Source organism: Lolium rigidum, chromosome 7 (genome assembly GCF_022539505.1).
Source record: "Lolium rigidum isolate FL_2022 chromosome 7, APGP_CSIRO_Lrig_0.1, whole genome shotgun sequence".
NCBI classification, from domain to species: Eukaryota; Viridiplantae; Streptophyta; class Magnoliopsida; order Poales; family Poaceae; genus Lolium; species Lolium rigidum.
In genome coordinates this window covers 1,352,251-1,374,477 of record NC_061514.1, presented here as the reverse complement: position 1 = coordinate 1,374,477, position 22,227 = coordinate 1,352,251, and the positions used below count along the sequence as shown (strand labels likewise).

Here is a 22,227-nt window from a genome sequence, read left to right as displayed (position 1 = left end):
AAAAAAGAACGGAGGGAGTAGTACTGTAGTATACTCATGTCTAGCCGTGGTGCGTCTCGAATGTCCTCTCGCTCCTGTAGAAGGGAATTTGACGTGGCATTATTATTATCGCATAATGACTGAACTGCAACGGATGCTGTGCAGTGTTAACATTGCTGTTAAAACAATGACTATGTTAAGATTAGTGTAGTGTCATGGCTGTATCATACTACATCATATGCATTAAAAATGTGGTATGTCACATCAATTAAAAAAAAGATAATAGTACTATCATAGGTAGATACATATCATAGGATGTGGAACAAGAAAAACTAAATCTAAATAAATCTTGTAGACATGTTTGTATTGAGGTTCTACGAATCAATAAAGAAAATTAGCCTACGATAATAGTACATGGAAGTATGCATCGTTGAAGATAATATGATATACAGTAGCAGTATTGTATGCATGATTGCTCTAGGATGCTTCTCATTGCGAGCCGACATGGCCGACGGAGAGGTGCGTACGTGGGGCAGCAGCATGCAGAGCTGGTGGTACGTGGCCTTCTGGCGAGCTGGTGAGACAGCGGCGGGCTAGTTGGTGTTGGTCCATGTAGCGCCCATCCACCTTTGGCATTTGGTGACGGGGACAGGAGTTTGCCGACTAGACAGGTGAGATATTAGTTGAGAATGCACGTCCAAGCGGTGACTCGCATCGACACTGGAGGCTGATTAGGCTGGTTACAGTGTTAGTGTCATAGCTAGTATTATGCACATTAGTCCCATAAAAATGTTAATGTGGCAGTTAATTAAGAAGGAGAGAGAAGATTAGAGTAACATAGGTAGATATTGTATCATAGCGCATGTCACGAGAAAAGTTAATACCGTGCACAAATTCGAATTGAGATTCTAAAAAGCAATAAATATAGCATGACTATGATACTACTTCATGATACTAACCACTATAGAGATAGTATCATACACAAATATCATATGCATGATACTATACATGATACTTACCACTATGACCAGCCTTAGGGCATCTCCAGCGGCGCGACGCAAACGGACGCTCAGCGGCCGTTTTCGTCCGCCGTGACCGGAAATGTGTCTGACACCACTTCCAGCGGGGCGACGCAAAGTGACCGGGCCATCCGCGGAGACGCAAACCTGGCCCAAATATGCGCCTCAGATGCTGTCTCTGCGGACGTCCGGAAACGCCTGCTCGCGTCTGGCGGACGTTTCGTCGGGTCCGCCTGGCAGCGACCCTGCGTCGATGCGTCTTGTCAAACGCGCCAGTGACTGCGTCGCTGCGTCGCTTCGGCACTCTGCGCCACGTTAATGGAGACGATGCCTCGGCTGCCGAGCGGTCGCCCACCTCCGCCAACCACGTTAATGTCGACGCCACGCGTCCCGCGGTCACCGCATGCCGCCGGCCTATATAAAGGGGCGCGCGTTCTTCTTCCTCATCCACTCCTCCAAAGAAACCCTAGCCGCCACAAAGCTCGATCGTAGCGCCGTCTAGGTGTTCCTGCGACGCAGCCAAGCCCGCGAGGAAGTCCATGGCCGGTCCTGGTGGCCGGCGAGGCGGTCGAGGCCGCGGCCCTCGGGCGCCCCGTGGCCGGGCAGGGGCCGCCGTGGTGGAGCAGCCTACGGCCCCACGCTCGCCGTCGCCCGCGCCCTCCTCGTCCTCGCAGGAGGAGCGCCGCTTCGAGTTCCTCCTCCGCATCGACGACGACCCACTCGTCATCAAGCGGCTACCGGACAAGTTCGCCGAGTTCGTCAACGGCGTCGAGCCGGCGCGGCTGCGGCTACGGGAGGCCGGCCGCAACTCTCGCCGCTGGACCGTGAAGGTCCTGTTCGACGGGCAGGGCAAGATGTACCTGCACACGGGGTGGGACAAGTTCGCCCGTGACCTCGAGCTCGAGCCCCGTTGCCAGCTCACCTTCCTCTACGAGGGGGACGGCGAGATGATCGTCAAGGTGTTCGACAACACAGCCTGCCGCAGGCACTACCACACCGACGACTCCGGCTCCGACACCGATAGTTAGAATGTTGAGTGTTCTTTCTTTGCAGCGAATCTGGCTACGGGCCAGACGAAGCCAGTAGTCGAGGTTTCTGGATGTTCGCCTTATCGGTAGAGCCAACAAGGGCACCATCTCCTCCCGCTGGATTTTCCAGTTTGGGTGATTGGGTGTGCCCTTGAATGTTCTTTCTTGGCAGCGAACATACGAAAATCAAGAGAACTGGCTTTAAAAAAAAATTATATTTGTGTCCACCATGGTTCAAACTATGTGTTAGTTTGTGTAAACCATGTTCCAAACTATGTGTTAGTTTGTGTAAAATCATGTTTCAAAATGTTATATTTAAAACTATGTTTAAATGGAGAAGATAGAAAAAAGGAAAAAAATGCGTCGCCCCGCTGGAGCAGACCCCAGACGCAAACGGATAAACGGTCATTTTTTACGTCCGCAGCGCGATACAAACGGACGCTCGTAGATATTAAAATGCGTCGCCCCGCTGGAGATGCACTTAGATGACCTGATCAGAGAGGAAAAGTGCTGCAACACTGGGTAGCCAAATCAGCTGCTAATTGTCACTGCATTGTGCTACTGTACATGGCCAGGTGGCCGTCCGGCGAGGTCGCGATGAGTTTGACCGAAGAAAACAGAAAAATAAGAAGGCCGAAGAGCAGAGGCCCTGCTGCGAACTGGCACGAATCGTAGCAGGTGGCCTGGCAGGACAGACCACGACGCGCCCAAAGCAGTGAGAAACTTGAGACGGCGACGTGTCGTGCGGGCTAGCTAGCGCACCGTCTTTTCTTCGCTCTGCATCCGGGCAACAGCGAGCTAGTACACTGTACACAATAAACTGTTACTGTAGTACTCCACCTGTCGAGGCTCCGGAGTCCCTCCCAGTCTGGTCGGCGGACACGCGCGCAGCACGCTACCCCTCTCTGCTGCCTTTCTCGTTTTAATTTAGATTCAACGTTGTCGACCTGCACTCTACGTCTAGCCCCGCTTTCCCTGCGTGTTCGCTGCCGACTACTCCGTGACGCCTTCGGCTTGACTAATTAACCAAGCATGTACATACAGGAGGATGGATTCAAATATTTGTGCCGCTCGAACGGCTCTATCTTCCTGAAAAGGACATCATGATTAGATCGTCCTCTTTCTCGCTACCTTGGAGCCCTTCCTCCATATCTTTGGTTAGATTAGCGTTATTTTTTAGGATTTTTATGGTGTTCATGATCCTTTAAAGAGTCATATGCTGCCTATTCCTTTCCGTAACGTGAACCAAACAAATTTGCAAATTTCCCTTGTCGTTACGATAACCGCTTGTTAATTGATTACAGTTGGTATGCTTTAATGCACTAACTAACTATTCCAAAAAAAAAATGATCTGATAAAAAGAGCTAGACATTCCAGTTATACAGTTTAACATCCCCGCTCACGTCTAACGCTCGAAGACAAGTCAACATGTGACCATTACCGCTCGTGAATTGATTACAATTATTAAGCTTTTATGCACTAACCAACTATTTCAAAAGATCGATCTGACGGAAAAAACTAGACAATCTATTTAACAATAATACCATTTTACCTTTACGAAACTAAACAAACACGTTCTAGTTACTTCAAAAGCACGTGCGCATACGGCCCCTAAAGAACTAATTAGTACAACTTTTAAACCGGTGAATAGGTACGGAAATTTTAAATGGAAGTCGAGCTACGCGTAGCTTTTTTTTTGAGAAACACACTACAAACGCAGATGTTTATATACACGCGTATACACTCTATCCCTATGAGCACCTTTAGAAGACTAAGCCGGCGGATTGGATCTTGAAATTGACGAAGTAAACACTCTAAACTTGTATTTCAATTTTTTTTAAAAAATTATAATCATAATTCTAAAGATAGCCAATGTTGTATACTACAATGGTGTAAAATCTCAATACAAACTACTTTATATTCTAGGCTACACAAAAAAACAAATTCTGACAAATTTTAATGAATAGTACATATTTCAAGACTATTAATTTTGTCAGAGTTTTTTCAATTTCGTGTAGCCTAGAATATAAATCAGTTTGCATTGAAATTTTACACTGGCTAGGATTTTTTTTTGGAACTTTTGAAACTTGGAAATATGAATTTTGATGCTTTGAAAATAAAAAGCTGCATGTAGCTCGGCCTCCAAAACGCCACACTCCGAATAGGTGTATGATTAATAAAAACAATGAAATACCAAGAATTCAGTCTGTATGCATTGTTTTATCTTCTTAGATTAACTCTGCACTGACAATCAACAACGGTCCTCGGATTACATTGTTTTTTCTCTTCTTTGATTAACTTTGTACATCGGAACAACAATTGCGCTACAATTTCCCCCTCCCCCTCTCGTGAGTGAACAGTGCCTTGAGAGTCTTTTGCTCTCCGCCGGCTCCCCTCTCCCTCTCCTCCGGCGGCCTCGCCGGCCGGAGTGACTGGGAGAGGGGAGGCCGGTCCCTCTCCGTAGATAGTAGTCTAGGTTTAGTTTCTGTTCCCCTAGTGGAGTATGGCGATATGCCGGCGGATGGAGAGCTGCTCGCGCTTCCAAGCGGCGTTGGGTGGCCGGTGATGAAGATCATGTTGGTGACAGCGGCGTGGTGCTGGTGGTCGCCGCGCAAGATCTTCCTCTCCCTGTCCGAGAATAAGCTTGAAGAGGTGGCCAGGGCTCTGGATCTAGGATTCGGAGTCATGGCTGCTGTTGCTGGATCTGGCGACAGCCGATGCAGAGGTGACTCTCTCTTCTCCCGTCATCGTGGTGGTGGCGGAAGGGAGACTGAGGTGCGCGCTGTTCGTGTCTGGCCGCTGAGTCCGCAGCAGGGGAGTATACAGGCTTCTTGTCGGAGGTATCACACGGCGCCGCTGTCGCCGGATCTGATGGCCGAAGAGCGGCCCCTCCACCCTAGGAGGATTCATACGGCGCCACTATCGCCGTCTTTCATGGCCGTAGGGCAGCCCCTCTTTCCTCAGCCGGCTTTTGCTCGTCGTCTGCAGGACTTCTTCAACCTCCAATCTTCGCGGAGGCTCATCAGCATCGTCGGAGTTTGCTCCCGTCTCCATGCCCCAAGTGGTTTCGTCCCCGGCGGCATGGAGGTTGGCTCCGGCGAGTTCGATGGTGGTGGATTAGGAGCTGGCCTTGATCGCGTTTTCTTGCGTTGGTCAAAGGGCTTTGTTGCAAAAAGTGTGGGTCGGGTTGTAATTTTCCTTTTCTTCAAGACCCTTTCTGTAATTCTAACTCCACCACTGATAATGAAGCTCTAGGTCCTTCGGGCCTCTCCTGTTCAAAAAAAAAAAGATTAACTTTGTACTAACAATGTCCCCCCAAAAGAAAAACTCTGTACTAACAATGTCTCCGCATTGAACACACCTTAGTTCCCTTGGTGTCACAACTTTTAGATGAGTAAATATCATGGCAAAATTGTCCTATTACCGCTCTCCATCAACAACCATAATATGCATTTCTTGTTTTAAACTTGTGCATCCTTGTATTTTTTGAACATGTATAATTTTATTTTGTGGATAATGTTGTGAAATGTATATGTGGATTGCCTAGCTCTTTTCATTAGTTCGGACTTTTGGTTCAAGTGGCTAGTGCATGAAGCTTAACATGGTATCAGAGTCCCAGGTCTCGAGTTCAAATCCTGGCTTTCACATGGTTTTCGCAATTAAGTCTGAAAATTGTTGTTGCCCCCCTCTTACATGGTTTTCGCAATTAAGCCTAAAAATTGTTGTTGCCCCCCTCTTTAGCCACCGCTGTTTCGGTGCGCTCTTCTTCTTTCACGTGCTGACTTTCTCTTCTTCCGTCACACGCGAGTGGGGGTGTTGTGAAATGTATATGTAGATTGCCTAGTCCTTTCCATCAGTTCAGACTTTTGGTTCAAGTGGCTAGCGCATGAAGCTTAACAGGATAACACCCCAGATATATTAGCCAATTTTAGAGTTACAACACACCCCAGAAAACACGAAAAAACATTCCGGTCCACGTGCTGATTGATGAGCCCATGAAAACGAGACGCATTCGACGCAAATACCCTTCTCTTCCGTTCCGAGCGGCTTCGTGAGCTGCGGTCCCGGATTATCCGCTGCCGCATCGTTCTCGTTGAGCTGCCATCGCTGTATATCACACCTTCAGTGGAGGTGGAGCATGGTAGGACGATTGCAAAGGTGCCACGCGAATTGGAAACGCTGAAGCGCAGTCGTACGTTGCTTGTCTAATGTCTCGGGCCAATCGGACTAAACATGACTTTGGTTCCCATGATGACAGGTCATACATTCACATACACACCTGTATACTGTAGAAACAGTTCGATCAGCTCTAGTCACATTTTGGCTGGCAAACCGGCCTATCAGTCTTTTAGCAGTGTGCAGTGTGCTCCCATTGCCTTGTTTACATCAAGCTCTCCTTGCTCGCCACTGTAGGCAGCGGACTGAATTAACATGTCCAGTCGGCAACGACGTCTCCTTCCGACCGCATCCACGCTATTAGTTTCGGTGCGTTTCTTCCGCTGCGTCTCAAGTGTCCATGTCGACGCGTATCGCTCGTGCTCAAGACAGGGATGGTACGGGCCCTCGCTGTTGCCTGTCTCCTCGTGCCGCTGGGCCTGCGCATGAGTGACACCACGCAAAACGGATCTTCCTCTTGCCAGTGTGAAATCCCATGTCCGAGTGTGACTGTTTTTTTCTTGCAGTTTGTTTTGTTTGATTTTCTTGCAGCTTCCAAAGTTCAGGACTTGTTGATTACAAAATGGACGCTCAAACAGAGGCTTTTCAACCCTTCATTCCACCTCTCTCTATCTTACTCATGGCGTGCAACTACTTGCATTAATCTCACACAATTTTGGTTGTTGGCAGCATCACATGCTAAAGTGTCTGGCTTTAGCGCTTCAGACCTCCTATCCCATTAGCGTCCGTGCTAGTGGACTCATCTTTCCTTTTAAGAGCTCGTTTGCATACGTCGGATAAACCATTGGGAGAGCCACTAATGGGGTATTCTAGCATGGAGCACGATGAAGGCTCTTAAAAAGTTGCAGCAATATTAAGTCCGTGTTGTCGATGGATAAACGATCGCTGTTTAGCTTCATATGCAATTTTCGGTATCTACTACAAGTGTTTAGGTCATCTTTCTTTCATTTTGTGCATTTATACACCTTTGATCCCCACTCGACGCCTTGTCGCTGAGAGATGCTGTACTATGAGCTCTAATGTTAATATAGTTTTTCCTGTTAAAAAGAGAGCTCGTTAGTCGTTTGGCTCTCATTGTTTTGGCTGGAATCAAGGAATCCATTTATAGTTTCAAAGTTTGGCTTGTTTGGCTGCCATGGAATAGGCTACATAATACATTTGAAAATTTCATCGTTTTCATGCCATGCATATAACCTTAGTTTCTTTTGGTAGCATGACATTTATGTGGATTTGACAAATAAAATGATATCATCAATGTCACTTTATTTTATTTCTGCCAAATGAAACGAAGTGGATGTCAAATGAGTTCTAAGAATAGTCGCAAGTTTTTTTTTGTAAACATAAGTAATAGTAATAGAATAATCATTATTATGCCAAAATTCCAAAGTAGTACAAACGGGCACGGTAGGAATTCTCGAGAACTGAGAACCATCAAGCCTTCATGGATTCTAATTCAAAGGCATTGATGAAGCCAAAATGATGTGGAGGCGGATCTCTCCCTCTCGCTCTTTGACCGCCGAATCCATTTTTTTAAACTTAGTCTCTTGGACGTACTCATAGGGGTAGACTGTATGTGCATGCATTTTTGGAGACGAGTATATATACGAATTTTTGAGCGTATACATCTGTACCGTGCTTTGCAAAAAAGAAAAGATATGTTTTTTTTAGAGAGACTGAGCAATGCCTTCTCATGGCCTTAACAAAGGTTGCAGGCCGAGTTATCGAATGGGTTCCCGGTCCGGTACCCATTCGCTTCAAATGGAAGACCAAGAGGCACTGGCCCAGCCCACGAGAGCCCGTTTATAAAGAAGCAAGTAACTTCGGCAGCATAGCCGCGTGCACATCAAACTAATCGCAGCCGTCGGATCCCGCTGCCAAACCCTAGCGACGAAACCTCTCCTACTTAATCCGCTTTCTCAGTTCCTTCACCGCCGCCGCCTCTCGTCATACCCCCGCCGTCTCCTCTCCCCCGAAGCTCAGCTCGTCGAGGTAAGCGCTCGTTGCCCGAAGCCATCACCGGCCTCCTCCTCGTCTCGATCCGACCTCTGGGCTGACGGGTAGTTGTTTGTCTGCGACCGTGCAGATGGCGTCCGAGGCGGCGAAGGTGGTGGTGCCGGAGTCGGTGCTCCGCAAGAGGAAGAGGGAGGACCTCTGGGCCGCCGACAAGAAGGAGAAGGCCGTCGCCGAGAAGAAGCAGGCCGGCGAGAACCGCAAGGTCATCTTCGCCCGCGCCAAGCAGTACGCCGAGGAGTACGAATCCCAGGTCAGATCGCTGCTCATGCCACGCTCGATCCGAAGTCGTTCGGGGAGGCGGACTTTACTTTTTGAGCCGCGAACTTTACTTTTTGAGCCACGGAACTTGCGTTGTGCGGATCTAGAACTGATTAGGCTTTGGTCCGTGTACCCAGTGCGTTATGTCTTTGATATAGGTTAAGAGCTGATTACGCTCTGACACGTTGTCCAGTGGAAATTTGATTATTCCCTATGGCCATGCTGTTCTTAGAAGTTAGAAATGCAGTCTGCTACTAGCTAGTAGTAACTGAACTTAGTTATGCATTTGTACGAGCTACCATTTGTGCACAGCCGATCAGCGCCTGTTGCTCTTATCGCATGTTTACATGTTTTACATGCCATGTTAGAACTAATGACCTGTGATAGTTTTTACATAAATTCAAGTTATATTCACACTCGACCATTTTTATAATGTTATGTGTATTGGTGCCAGTAATGTTCATCTAGGATTGATAAAGCTTTGATAGTTGTTTAGCCATTGCGATTGAGTCTGGTGTGCTACTTCTATGACTGATACTGTTCGGTTTATTTCCAATATATACATGACTACACCACCAGCAGATAGTTCCAATTTCTATACTGAGTTATCATTGAGATGTTTCCGAGTCCTTCCCAGTGGAATCATTAATAAATTGTGCTCTACTACTGAAAGAATTAATACTTTGTTAAGCACTGAACTGCATACGGATATGCTAATGTGGGTGTTGTGACCAGGACAAGGAGCTGGTGCAGCTTAAGCGCGAGGCCCGGCTGAAGGGTGGGTTCTATGTCAGTCCTGAGGCAAAGCTGCTCTTTGTTGTCCGTATCCGTGGGTAAGGCACCACCTTGCCACAATATATTTGTATCTATACTGACATTGGAAATGTTTCATATTTGATATTAATTTTTGGGATTGTTTTCACTGCAGTATCAATGCCATGCACCCAAAGACAAAGAAGATCTTGCAGCTTCTGCGTTTGAGGCAGGTTGGTTGGTCAATTAGTTGCTTCTTTGATTTCATCTGTTGCTTAGAATGTGAAATACATCTGTGTTGAAAGTTGTAGCTGCTGTTGATTACTGTTCTAAATCTTTGCTTTTGCAGATCTTCAATGGTGTGTTCCTTAAGGTCAACAAGGCCACCATTAACATGCTCCGCAGGGTTGAGCCATATGTTGCATATGGGTATGTTGTTCACTCGAGTAATTGTGATACAGTTCATCAGCTTAACTGTAATTGTTTTGATTTGACGAATTTATTAGTGTGGTATCAACTGTCTACTATACAATCTCACTACGTCAGGTTTTCTTGTTTAGCCATTGCTGATAGTTCAAAGTCTTACTAAATGAGTAGAATGAAACAGACGCCAAACCTGCATTTTATTCTGTCCACAGCTATTATATTTGTTTAGCTGTTGTCAAATGTTAGAACATACATTAGGCAAGCATTTTTTTTCCTGTTTCTAGATCTAAGCACCAATATCTGTAGTGATTCAAGAATTGGATGACTGCATAATTGATATGACAGCTGCATTGTTGCTAACCTGTATAATTTCCTTATTTGTTAGGTACCCAAACTTGAAGAGTGTTCGTGAATTGATCTACAAGAGGGGTTATGGAAAGCTCAACAAGCAAAGGATTCCTCTGTCCAACAACAGAGTCATTGAGGAGGTTTGAATCTTGAGCCTTGCTTCCCTTGTGGCCCTTCTATCTTGCACATCCATACTAAGTTGATCATTTCCATTTTTGTGTTAAACCAGGGCCTGGGGAAGCACAACATCATCTGCATTGAGGATCTTGTTCACGAGATCTTGACTGTTGGCCCACATTTCAAGGAGGCCAACAACTTCCTCTGGCCATTCAAGCTGAAGGCGCCACTCGGTGGCCTGAAGAAGAAGAGGAACCACTATGTTGAGGGTGGTGATGCTGGTAACCGTGAGAACTACATCAACCAGCTCGTTAGAAGGATGAACTAGGTTGATCTGCATCCATAATGCCCTGTGCTCGAAGGATGTTCTCTGTGTTGATCTTATTTTACATTAGGAAGTGGATTATTAATATGCATGAAATTTTGGTATTCAGAACTGGACATGTGGATGAAAATCTGTGCCTTTTATTTGAGACTGCAGAATTACATTCTGATGTGTATGCTTGTGCTTTACTGTCTACCTTGTTTTGCTAGAAATCACGCTTGATCACCTCCCTTGTTGATTTGCTTGAGCACCATAAGTGATTTAGCTCTTCAATTTTGTGAATTTGAAGGGGGCACTCCAGTGTTTTGAGTTCATTAGCTTACCTACGTTAATCCAGTCCTGATGCTAGACTATATTCATAGGGTTGCAGTACCCTGGTTAGTTAGCAGCTTGCTATGGCGCCGCATTTGTAGAAGTTTTATTTTAGTCAGAAAACACAAAACTTGGAAAACAGTATATGTTGATATATCATTTAACTGGGAGGTTGATTGGGTATAATTCGTGATTTTCCCACCATGCATTCACATGCTCTGATCTCTCTTCAGGTCTTTGGGCATAACGCATAACTGTATGAAATCTGGGCCATATGTTAATAGGATTCTTCGTGTGTCCGTCAAAATTGCCAAACGGCGTTGCGGACGGGCCGTGTGTTTTAGATGGTCTCACGGAAAGCTTTCGCGGAGCCTGCCCCGTCCCTCCTGCAAAAAAAAAAAAGAGCGAAACGAAATAGAGCACCAGTCCTTCACTTCTCCATGTCCCTCGATAGGGCACGCCGCCACAGCTGAGCCGGCAACCCACTACTCGCCGCCAGCTTGCGCCTGGCTCATCGCCACCCTCCACCCCCTCGTCCCACTTCCTTTGGTCTTCCTTTTCTAAGGTAAACTTTATGTAGTAAAGTAAAATTCTAGTTGAAGTTATGCAGGGGTTAATTATTTTCATCTGATAGAAAATACACTGTCAATATTTATTTTAAAGAGCTACTGTATTATACTGTATTACTTTACAAGGCATAAGGTTGAGATTTGACCTGTATATCTCTCGGTACCATGGTCACTAGGGTTCACATTCTACTTCATTCCTAGTACCATGGTCACCAGGGTTCACATAGATTGTCAATATTTATTTTAAAGAGCTATTATATTACTTTACCATGCATAAGGTTGATATTTGACTTATATATCTCTGAGTTTGTGACAGTGTGTAAACTAAGCCTATAGTTTTGCAAAGGTTTACTAAAGAATGTTTATTAATTAGTTTGTCCTCCGGGGATGTTGGCTAATTTCCCTTCTATGTTGAATTGTATCAGAATTTTCGTTACTAATATATAGTTTTCTAAATTATGTTGATTTGATGCTATTCACTATATATATGCTAGAATAATTTTTGTCTGAAAAGCAGCATGAAATAGACCCACAAGCTCAGAATAGTTGCAATAACAAGAAGACCCAGAAGCCAATGAACGCGTAGGATCCATCAAGCGGGGTTAGCAGGGATCAACAAGGAACATATCTTATTATCAAATAAGGTTGTCAAGACCTAGGTTCCTATTGAAGAATGGACATAGGCTGTGTTCGGTTGAGATTCCACGGCCAGATTCACTACTCGAAAACTAGAATCTGAACCAAAGGGGTACCAAGCTGACAGAGATTCTGGTAACGCAACAGATTTTCATAGTGCAAATTTGAATCAGCCCAAACCCTAGATTTCACTGCGTTGCGTCCAACCAAAAACTTTAGAGAAAATTTGCTACGGGGCATTGTTATTTTTCTGTCTGAGGATTGGTCAAACTGCCAGAGTTTACTGTGCATGCAAAGAGGGGAAGGTTTTTTTTTTGTGCTGGGATTTACCATGTCGTGATTGATGTGCAGAATATTAAGCTGAGTCACGCTAGTTTGTTCTGAGACGCAAGAGGAGTGGGAGGACTTGAAGAACGAAGTTGCTCTGCTCAAGAATCTGTAGATAACACAAGCACAAGTGATGGGGCTAAGAAACAAGAATGAGATGCAGAAAGAAAAGCTTTGGATGCTGAGAAGAGAAAGCTAGAGTATAACATATACGATCTGCTCCAACTGAATTTTGCAATCAAGGATAATCTCAAGAGGATGAGGGCTATTTGTGATGAGTGATAAATGTATTCTAGATGTACTCTAGGATAATTTGTAATGTACCAAGTAGAATTTTTAATGTACCCTAAGTACCACTCGTAATGTACTCAATTTGAACTGCTACTTGTGATGTTTCTAATTGAACTATGCCGCTAATTATAACTTGAGATCATAGTATGAGGAGATGATTGATCAGAACCTATGGCATGACCGAACATGACCATGCCATTAGTTCTGATCAAACATATCCTCCATATATATGTATTCATAGTATGAGGCTTCTGCTACCTTATTTAGCATGTTTCTGCTTCTTCAGTTCCGCATTGGCCGATGATTGAACAATGGCGCAACCGAAGGTAGGGTGCTGCCCTCAAACTTAGTCATGTGTGCCATATTCGTTGCACACTAAAATTAGTTTGTGGTTAGTGCGTCTTCCTGCCGTGTGATATTATATATGAGGCCTCTTTTTGGTTTGTCTAGTGCATTGGTCAATGATTGAACAATGGCACAATGAAAGACAGGGTGCTGCCCTCAAACTTAGTCGTGTGTGCAATATTACTTGCACACTAGACTAGGTTAGCGGACAGTCCCTTTGCCTGTCGTGTGATCCTATATATGAGGCCTACTTTTGGTTTGTCTACTGCATTGGCCAATGATTGAACAATGACACAATGGAAGGCAAGGTGCTGCCTTTAAATTTAGTCGTGTGTGCTAGTGTCCCTGCACACTAGACTTAGTTTGGGGACAGTTCCTCTGCCTGCCATGTGACCAAATGTACGAGACCTAATTTCCGTTGGCCAATGATTAAACAAAGGAAAAATGAAAGGCTAGGTGTGGTGGCCTCAAACTTAGTCATGTGTGCCACAGTCGTTGCACACTACACTTAGTTTGTGGCCACTCCCTATGCCTGTCGTGTGAGGCAATGTATGAGGCCTTACTAATGTTATCAATGTCCGTTTTCAACTAAACTACTTGTAAGCAGGCACACCTCTAATGGCATGTGTTCTTGTGGCAGACTGAGAAGATCATGCTTGGGTCACCTGCTGAGGTTCCCAGCAAGGGACCGGCGAAGAAGCGTCGTGGAAGGCCGGCTAACATCGGCCACTTCCACAGCGACGTAGGGCCTAACCAGTTCCTGCGCATCATCTTCAAGCCAACCTTCGGCCGGCTCCTGATCCCTCAAGCTTTCGTTAAGTGGTTCAGAGAAATCCCTTCCAACATCATCGTCACCACCAACACTGGATGCAACTGGAGGATGACTACGAGGAGAGAAGGCAATGACACATTCATCGACCAGGGATGGGCGGCCTTCACCATCGCCCATCAGCTCAAGGTATGCCAGTTCCTCACCTTCAAGAATGTGTCCTCCTTCAAGTACAGTGTGGTCATCTTCGACCACACCTGCACTGAGGTGATGATGATGTGCCCGTACCATGGCGATGCCACCAGGTGTGTCGTATTCGAAAATCATGTCTGAAGCTTACCTGGTTGTGTGTCGATGCTACTATGTCGTGTCTAGTTGCTGTTCGTGTCAAGTGTGCTGAACTATGATCGTGTCTGTTGTGTCCTAAACTATGACCGTGTCTAAACAATGGTCTGTCGTGAACTTATGTCGACTATGATCAGTGCTAAGTTGTGTATCGTCTATGATTGTGTTCTTGCTTCTACTGTTGATCGCTCGTAACCTCACCACTGAAAGGAAGAGGTAACCTAAAGCGATTTTGGGTTGTAACCAAACAACATGGACGCCGTTCTAGGCTACTACTAGGCCTGAAAATCGACCTAGCAAACTGGCAAAGCCCAAATCTCCACGGGCCAAGAAAAACTCTACGCATGCCACGAAACAACGTGGTTTTTCTGATCATTGCCCGTCTGAAACACGCAAGAACGTTCTTCCGACTACACTAGTGGTGCAGAAAATTGATGCAGCCTACCAAGCACGCCCTAAAAAAATCAGCAGCCTAGCAGCTCGGTTGCCTGTTACTCGTGCGGCGCAGTTTTTACGCGTGCGCCGCCGCGCGTCGGAACGAACTGGCGGCTCTACCATTCGTGCATGAATCTGCATTTTTACATTCATTTTCAAATCCTATTCTGAACTTCAGATGGAAGCATGAATATGTATTCCTCCTGTCTTTTTCTCACAGGTGCTGGGGGAAGTTGACCGGGCTTCTCGATGGACCTCCTTCTTCTCTCCGGCTACCGCCTTCCTCCCTTCCTCTTCATTTTCTCACATATAAAAATGCTGGTTGTTGAGTCTCCCTTGGTTCCAGTGGCGGATCCAGGATTTTACACTAGGGTGGGGCAACTAGATTTTTTTCAATACCAAAAAACATGACATGATAATGTGCATGTATAAATTTAGTTACTCTTTTGTAGCAGCCAGGTAGAGGATACCGCGATCTTCTTTGCGGCATGTTTCTGAAAAGGAGATGCAGTGCCCAGTTCCTTCCTGTTCAACAATTTTTCCATGATGTCTCAAAAATACAAACTAATTACTCAATCCCCTAATAACGTTGTATCACTTTTTATTTCACGGATCACCCAAAGAACCAAATACACAATTATTTAAGAGAGAAACATGAAGCTAGCACCTAGCACTAGGCAGAAACGGACTAGCACCTAGCGCACATACAATGGAACTGGAAACAGAAAAAACATAATCCTCATTTGATTCTGCCTTGGCATGAGAGTGTGCTTTCTGATTTATCGTTGAATGTCTCAACCTGATCTAACAAGTCACTGATTTGCAAATAGTAAAAACTTGCTGGTGATGCTGTGCTCACCTGCATACCTGCAGTCTGAAGTGCCGCCGGCCGCACGCTGCTCCGACTTGTAGTTCTGTTAACTTGAGAGATCCATCAGATCGGAAGCCAGGACGCCGCATGTCTACCTTCAGGGCGATATGTTGAGATCGACCAGGACATGATCGGGAATCGGAAGTTCGGGGTGGACGAGATATGATGACTTTTTCACTGAATGGGCTGGGCCTGGTGCGTTTTTCTCTGAGATAATATGTACCATGGGCTAAATGAACGATTTCTTAGGGTGGGGCGTGCCCCACCCTTACGCCCTACTGGCTCCGCCCCTGCTTGGTTCATGTTTTACATGTGTTGTGATCTCTGATTAGACACTTGATAAATGCGTCGCGCTGCTCGCGCATGGTTTGCACGCACAATCTTTTCTCCTCAGGAAGTCAGGATAGAATACACACTGCGTATCTATATCCTGGATCAGGGTAATCGTGGTAAAACGGCATGAACGCATCTTTATTAGTGCCGGCCTGCTGGGAAGTGATAACTGAAACATGTTGGAGATAACGGCACTCTGTTGGTGCAGCAATTTTCTTTTGGCTTTGACCAACTGACGAAGTAGTTTAGCTCCACTACTAAAGTGAAACTGAAATGGTCGATCCTGATGTATATCTATGCATGATTCCCTGGTGCTAATACAGTCGTGCTGCACCCTTGCGACTTCAGATTGGCCCGGCGGCCAATACGCACATCAGTGCTGCAGCCTCGCAGACGCATCCTATTGCCAATGAATCCACCCCACCAATCGAATCCTGGGGATTTTACTCGTACGTACTTACGTGAGATGCCCGCGAAAGGAACAGGTAACCAACGGGCATCGGTCTGTGGTGTTGGAGTACGCATGGGCATGACAGTACCGGCCAAAGCCTGGACTTATGACTGCCACTACTGTACAATTGTACATCAGTAGTGGAGTACAATATACATAAAGACAGCCGTATACTTACAATGCTGAATTGAAGAGTCTGGCCATGGTCATGGAGTGACGATGTTTCGTCGTTACGCCGGTAAGTGAGATGATTCCAACACTTGCCTGTGCATTAAGCAGGCGGTGGCCGGTACGAGCCCTGCCGCCATTTACAAAGACGGTACTGCAAGACACCAGCTAGCTACTAGTAGTAGATACTACCCCTCACTACTACACATCACAACACATCAGAGTGCTAGTCGCGCGCAGCGCTTCACGTGATCGATGCACATGAGCACATCTAAATCCATCGGTCCTGCTAAATAATCAACCATCTACTACCTCGATAGGTACTCATTGGAAATTCTAAACTAGAAGAACGCATCAGTCACCATTGATCGACGGGCTTAAGCATCCACGGCCAAGAACCAGAGAACTCGAGCTAGTCGATGGATGGATTGAGGAGCTAGCTGTAGAGTTTGACGAGGCGGCGGAGGCACCTGGAGCAGGAGTACTTGCGCTTGTTCTTGAGGCATAGCGGGAGGCAGAGGATGCGCCGTTCGCTCTCCACGTCGGTGGCCACCACCGGACCACCGCAGAAAGGGCACGCTCCCGGCGCCTTGCTCGTGCCCACCACCCGCTCCTCCTCGGCGCCGCACATCACCTTCACCGCGCCGGCCACCCGACCCACCGCCATTGCCATACCTCCTTCCGAAACTCGGCAACTTAAGATACCCGGCCGGACGAAGTTAGGGGGAAGGAGGGAGCGAGGAAGGTGGAAGCTTTGGCCTTTTGGGTTTGGAGCTTTTAAGGATTGCGAGTGCGGCAAGTGCCCAGCTGGTTGCAGCAAATATATAGAGGACGAAGGAGGGCAATAAAGGGTGCAGGTAGGGGCGATTTACACAAAAATAATCTTTTGTGGAAAAAATGTACGAAATAACACTTTGACCAAACTATTTCACCTCTCTAACCCTTTTGTGTGGCGTCCTTGCGAAGGGCGCTACACCTGTCTATGTGGCGCCCGTGGGAGAGGCGCCACACATTGTCGACTGGCAGGCTCGAGCTGCTACGCATGACAGAATGTGTGGCGCCCTGCGAAGGGAGCCACACAAAAGGGTTAGAAGCGTGAAATAGTTTAGCCAAGGGCCATTTCGTGCAATTCTTAGCCAAAAGGTTTTTTTTTTTTTTTTTGTAAATCCCCGCAGGTAGGCAGGACCGAGCCGAGACCGCTACGCGCATGTGCGGCCGCGACAGGTGTCAGTATCAGGCTGGGGTTTTCCCTGCCTTCCTACGTGTCAATGGGCGGCTATCTTAAGTTGCCAAGTTTCAGAAGGAGGTATAGCAATGGCGGCGCAGAGGAAGGGCATGATGAGGTAGCGACGTGATTGATCGAGGGATCAACGTTGAACCAGCGGTATCATGATCCAATCCACAGAGGAGCAAACAGACGGCGTAGCCACGCAGATGATCCAACAGATAGTCCACCCTCACATGCAAGGGAGACCCACTTGTCAGCGAGGCCGAAATTTGAGTCGGCATAGCACCATCTTCCTCACCTCCAATCCATGGATCCTGGATCGCCTCCGTGGTGACCTCGTCGAGTACATCCGGTGAAACAACGAACACCGGAGTTGAGTCCACCTTACCTGCACATGCAACATCCCCATCCTTCAGAACAAAGCCCGGAGGGAAGAACTGAGCAAGAATGGTCGGTGGCGTCTGGTGTAGCCGCGGATCAATCATTTTTAGTGGCATTTCATCGAAGTTCATTGAATTTAAGTGATTTCTCTAGACACCGAAATAAATAGGTTCCGGTCAAAAGATTCCACTGATTTCGGTAATACACACCGTTTAAAATATAAAAAAATTAATTAAAATATTTTGATGAATTTGAAGAGAATTTTTTTTGCCCTTTAGCCAAAAATAAAACTGAAATCACTGTAATTCATTGCGATTCGGTGATGTTGGTAGTGATTGAAGTAGTTCTGAAATCGAGGTTTAAAACCATGGATGGGGATCGGGCCACGCCATCCAGCAAGAGGTGCCCTCCGCATTGGCCACCAAAGTGTAGGTGACATCAATCTCGGCCGGATAACCACCGCATGGGGATCTTGGCGCACCGGTGATGTCGACCTTTCCCTGGCAGCCTCCACGTCCCGAGACTGAGCATTCATCCTCAATGGCACACCTCTCCTCGGAGCTATTTTCCAATAGGGTTAATTGGTTTTATACCACTCTCTATTCCACTGATTGCACATATGCCATTAGAAAAACTGGACTTGAGGATATGCCACTCTAACTATCCAATACCTCCACCTATGCCATTTTTCTCCAATACATGGATGTGTACGATACCCTTATATGAACTTTTTTTAGCAGGGAACAGTCAATTTGCTAACCCAGACACCCGCTCGTCACATCCAAAACCCACGCCCCCAATGAACCCTAAGGGAAGAGCTCTGGCCGGCGGCTGGAGTGAGGAAGGGCTGGCCAACGAAGCACTGGTCCAATACCTCCATGCATGTCATTTTTCTCCAATACATGGATGTGTACTGTGTAGATGGGCATTGTAGAGATAGAGCTGCTGAAAACTGAGAATAAATATCACTTCAACAGAATGTTTGTTGCATTCAAACCGTGCATCCATGGTTTCCTAGCTAGTTGTAGGCCTTATGTTGGTGTAGACTCAACGACACTATATGAGAAATTCAAGGGCCAATTAGCTTTAGCAACTGCTATAGATGGGCACAACTGGTCATATTATATTGCCTTTGTTGTTTTTGACTCTAAAACTAATGACAATTGGGAATGGTTCATGAAACAGTTGCATCAAGCTATAGGTTCCCCACCTGGACGTGTTATTTCCAGTGATACATCCAGAGGATTATAACCTTGTGTTCCAGAGATGGAGGTTACTTTGTTGGATGTGAAATTTGTGAAAAGACACATTGTCAACTTACGAAACCACACATGTACTTGTAGAGTTTGGAAAGTCTCTGGAAAGCCATGTGTGCACACACTTGCTTTCATTTGTAGCGTTAATGGTGCCGAGATTTAAACATATGCGGATGATTACTATTCCGTGAAAAAGTTCAAGGCGGCGTATGCTAGGAGAATCCCTTCCATGATAGACAAGTCACAGTGGATGCATGTGGATTTCGGATTCAAGGTGCACCCTCCTTTGCAGAAGGTAGTGGCTGGTAGGCCAATAGTTCAAATAATTAGAGAATGGCTAGAACCTAGAAGGAAACTAGTGAAGTATAAGAGATGCAAGGAACCTGGGCACATGGAGAAGACATGCAAGGTTCCTGATCCTAAATATGTGGCACTAGATGATGGTATACCTGAAGATGAAGATTTACCAGATCCATCTATATTCATCTAAACCATATGTTCTTGATGTAGGAAAAAAGGCTAGTACATTACCAGAAAAGTCAAACACAGCGACCAAGAAGAAGACACTTGTGAAGATAGCTACAACACAAGGGAAGACCAAGACCAAGACGCCTGTGATGAAAGCTCCAACAGAAGAGAAAACCAAGAAAAATACCCCAATGAAGAAGACTACATCGACAATGAAGAAAACAAAAAATAATGTTTCATTTGCACAGGTAGCAGCCTGCATATGGTGCAAAAAGAAGCCCCCTCTATTGGCTTGGTGTCTGATTCAATCATGTTTGTGAAACTATGTAGCTTGTTTCTTTTGGTGCTTCTTCTGCATGCCAAGAACATGTTTAAATTCTTATATGAAATTATGAAATTGTGCTTGTCAACCTATCTATGAAGATGTTTTAGTTCCGATTGTTAGTTTGTGACAAATTGAGGGGAATTGCTGCTAAATTTTTCTATTTGGTGTTGAAGTTTCCGAAAGTTCAATATCGATAACCTAGAGAGGATGGTGAATAGGTTCTACAAATTTTTCCTTGACTTGTTTGCAATTATAGGCTATGCGGATAAATAATGTGGCTTAATGCAAACTAAGTGGAGCACCATATATGAAAAAAATACGCATATCAAGAACTTCAAGGTCAAAAAAAGTGGACAGAAATAACCGAAGCACGCGGAGACGATGATGTATCCCAATGTTCACTTCCTTGAGGGGAAGCTAGTCACCATTAGAGAGTTGCGGTTACCACGAAGGAGGCTAAATGCCACGAAGGCTCACCTTGTTCTCCGTGAGCTCCTTCCACGAAGTAGGAACCCTTTCCACTATGTGAAGACCTTAGGGAGACCTTCAACCCCGTACAAACTTTTTGGCTCGATCACAAGTTGATTGCTCCCGGCGACCACTACCGCTTAGGAGTGCTCAACCTCCATGAGTTACAAGATCGGAGAGCTAAATTGGTATGATGGCTCAAATCAAAATATGTGTGGTTTAAAGAGAGAGGATGAAGAGATCATTGAGATGCACGGATCAACACTAAAAATCATTGGACGAATCTCTCGGAATCAAGGAATTGAGGTGGGGAATTGCAATAGAGTTCTTGAGACCTTTAAAAATAGATCTAGATCAATTAGAATGGCAAAAGGTGGACATCTATGAAATTGGAACTGCCTTATATGGCCAATATAGCTATTGGAGTAAAAAACGCGCAGGAAAAAAGGGCATAAAATGAAACCTTGAATTTGGTCGGTATAACTGGCTCTGGGCCCGGTTATACCGGCCCAGCCTACTAGAAGCGAAAACAAGATTTTGACCGGTATAACGGGCCATTGTACCGGCTCATGAGATCGAGCGAGAGTGGCCAGTGTCGTGCGGACGAAAGGCGCTAGGCAACGTGGAAACAAGCGAAGGAAGCGCTAGTCTGGCATTGACTTGCGGGTGCGGGGCTACGTGGGCGCGCGATAGTGCGATGCAGCAAGCGGGAACCAAGACAGGTGAGAGCGGGAAACGCGCGGTAGGGAGAGAGAGCGTGTCCTGCTGATAACCCAAAAGTATAGGGGATCATGACAGTCTTCGAGGGAAGTAAAACCCAAATTTATTGATTCGATACAAGGGGAGGTAAAGAATACTTATAAGCCTTAACATCGGAGTTGTCAATTCAGCTGCACCTGGAAAAGCACTAGTAACGGGGGTTATGTGAAAGCAGCAGTAATATGACAGCAATGATAATAGTAACACAACAACATTAGCACAGAGAAGATGGCACCGAAAATTATTCTACTGCGTAGTTGACTTTAGAGCAATGATGATGACAGAAGGACCGGGGTTCACAACTATCTATACTAGTGGTAACTCGACAAATAACATGTGTTGGGTGAACAAATTACAGTTGGGCAATTGATAATTGTGAGGGCATGACAATGCATGCCGTGATAAGATAAAGTTACTGTAGTATTTAATTGGGCAATTACAACATGATACATAGAACGTAATCCAACTGCGTCTATGACTAATAATCCACTTTCAGGTTATCATCCGAACCCCTTCCAGTATTAAGTTGCAAGCAATAGATAATCACATTAAACAATGTGTGTAAAGTAAACAATAGAATTACCCTTGGATAAAACATTGTTGTTTTCTCCCTAGTAGCAACAGCATATCTACAATCTTAGAAGTTTAAAGTCACTCTCCCAGAAAACTAGAGGCATGAACCTACTATCGAGCATAAATACTCCCTCTTGGAGATACATGCAACTACTTGATCAGGGCAATCACAAGTACCGGAGAGCATGCAAGATCTTAAATAACAGTAGTATGCTAATATGATGAACAATCTGGTCTCAATTCCACAATTTATCGGATACCAACAAACACATCACCGATTACATCATACGGATCTCAATCATGTAAGGCAGCTCATGAGTTCATTGTATTGAAGTACATGGGAGAGAGTACCAACTAGCTCCAGCCGAGAACCCGTAGTCCAGGGGGAAAATTACTCACGAACCATCATGGAGTCGCAGTAGAGGCGGTGGAGTAGATGGAGATGGCTCTGGGGGTCAATCCCCGTTCCGGCAGG

At 45.7% G+C, this 22,227-nt stretch overlaps 2 protein-coding genes across 3 annotated transcripts; one reads left to right on the top strand and one right to left on the bottom strand.

Moving 5' to 3' along the window:
* Positions 1-8,068: 8,068 nt before the first annotated feature.
* LOC124673490 (60S ribosomal protein L7-2-like) lies at positions 8,069-10,608 on the top strand. Its single transcript, XM_047209563.1, has 7 exons — positions 8,069-8,191; positions 8,286-8,465; positions 9,209-9,306; positions 9,402-9,459; positions 9,576-9,655; positions 10,038-10,140; positions 10,230-10,608. The coding sequence occupies exons 2-7, from the start codon at positions 8,286-8,288 to the stop codon at positions 10,443-10,445; spliced, it is 735 nt and encodes a 244-aa protein (XP_047065519.1). The 5' UTR covers positions 8,069-8,191; the 3' UTR covers positions 10,446-10,608.
* Positions 10,609-16,730: 6,122 nt separating this feature from the next.
* Positions 16,731-22,024, bottom strand: LOC124670124. Of its 2 annotated transcripts, XM_047206626.1 has the most exons (2): positions 22,013-22,024; positions 16,731-16,928 (listed from the first exon to the last, which is right to left on the bottom strand). In XM_047206626.1, exons 1-2 carry the CDS (start codon positions 22,022-22,024, stop codon positions 16,731-16,733), a joined length of 210 nt encoding a protein of 69 aa, XP_047062582.1. The 2 variants fall into 2 exon arrangements, with proteins under 2 accessions (XP_047062582.1, XP_047062581.1); XM_047206625.1 differs by lacking the exon at positions 22,013-22,024 and having other exon boundaries at positions 16,731-16,967.
* Between the last annotated feature and the right edge of the window lie 203 nt (positions 22,025-22,227).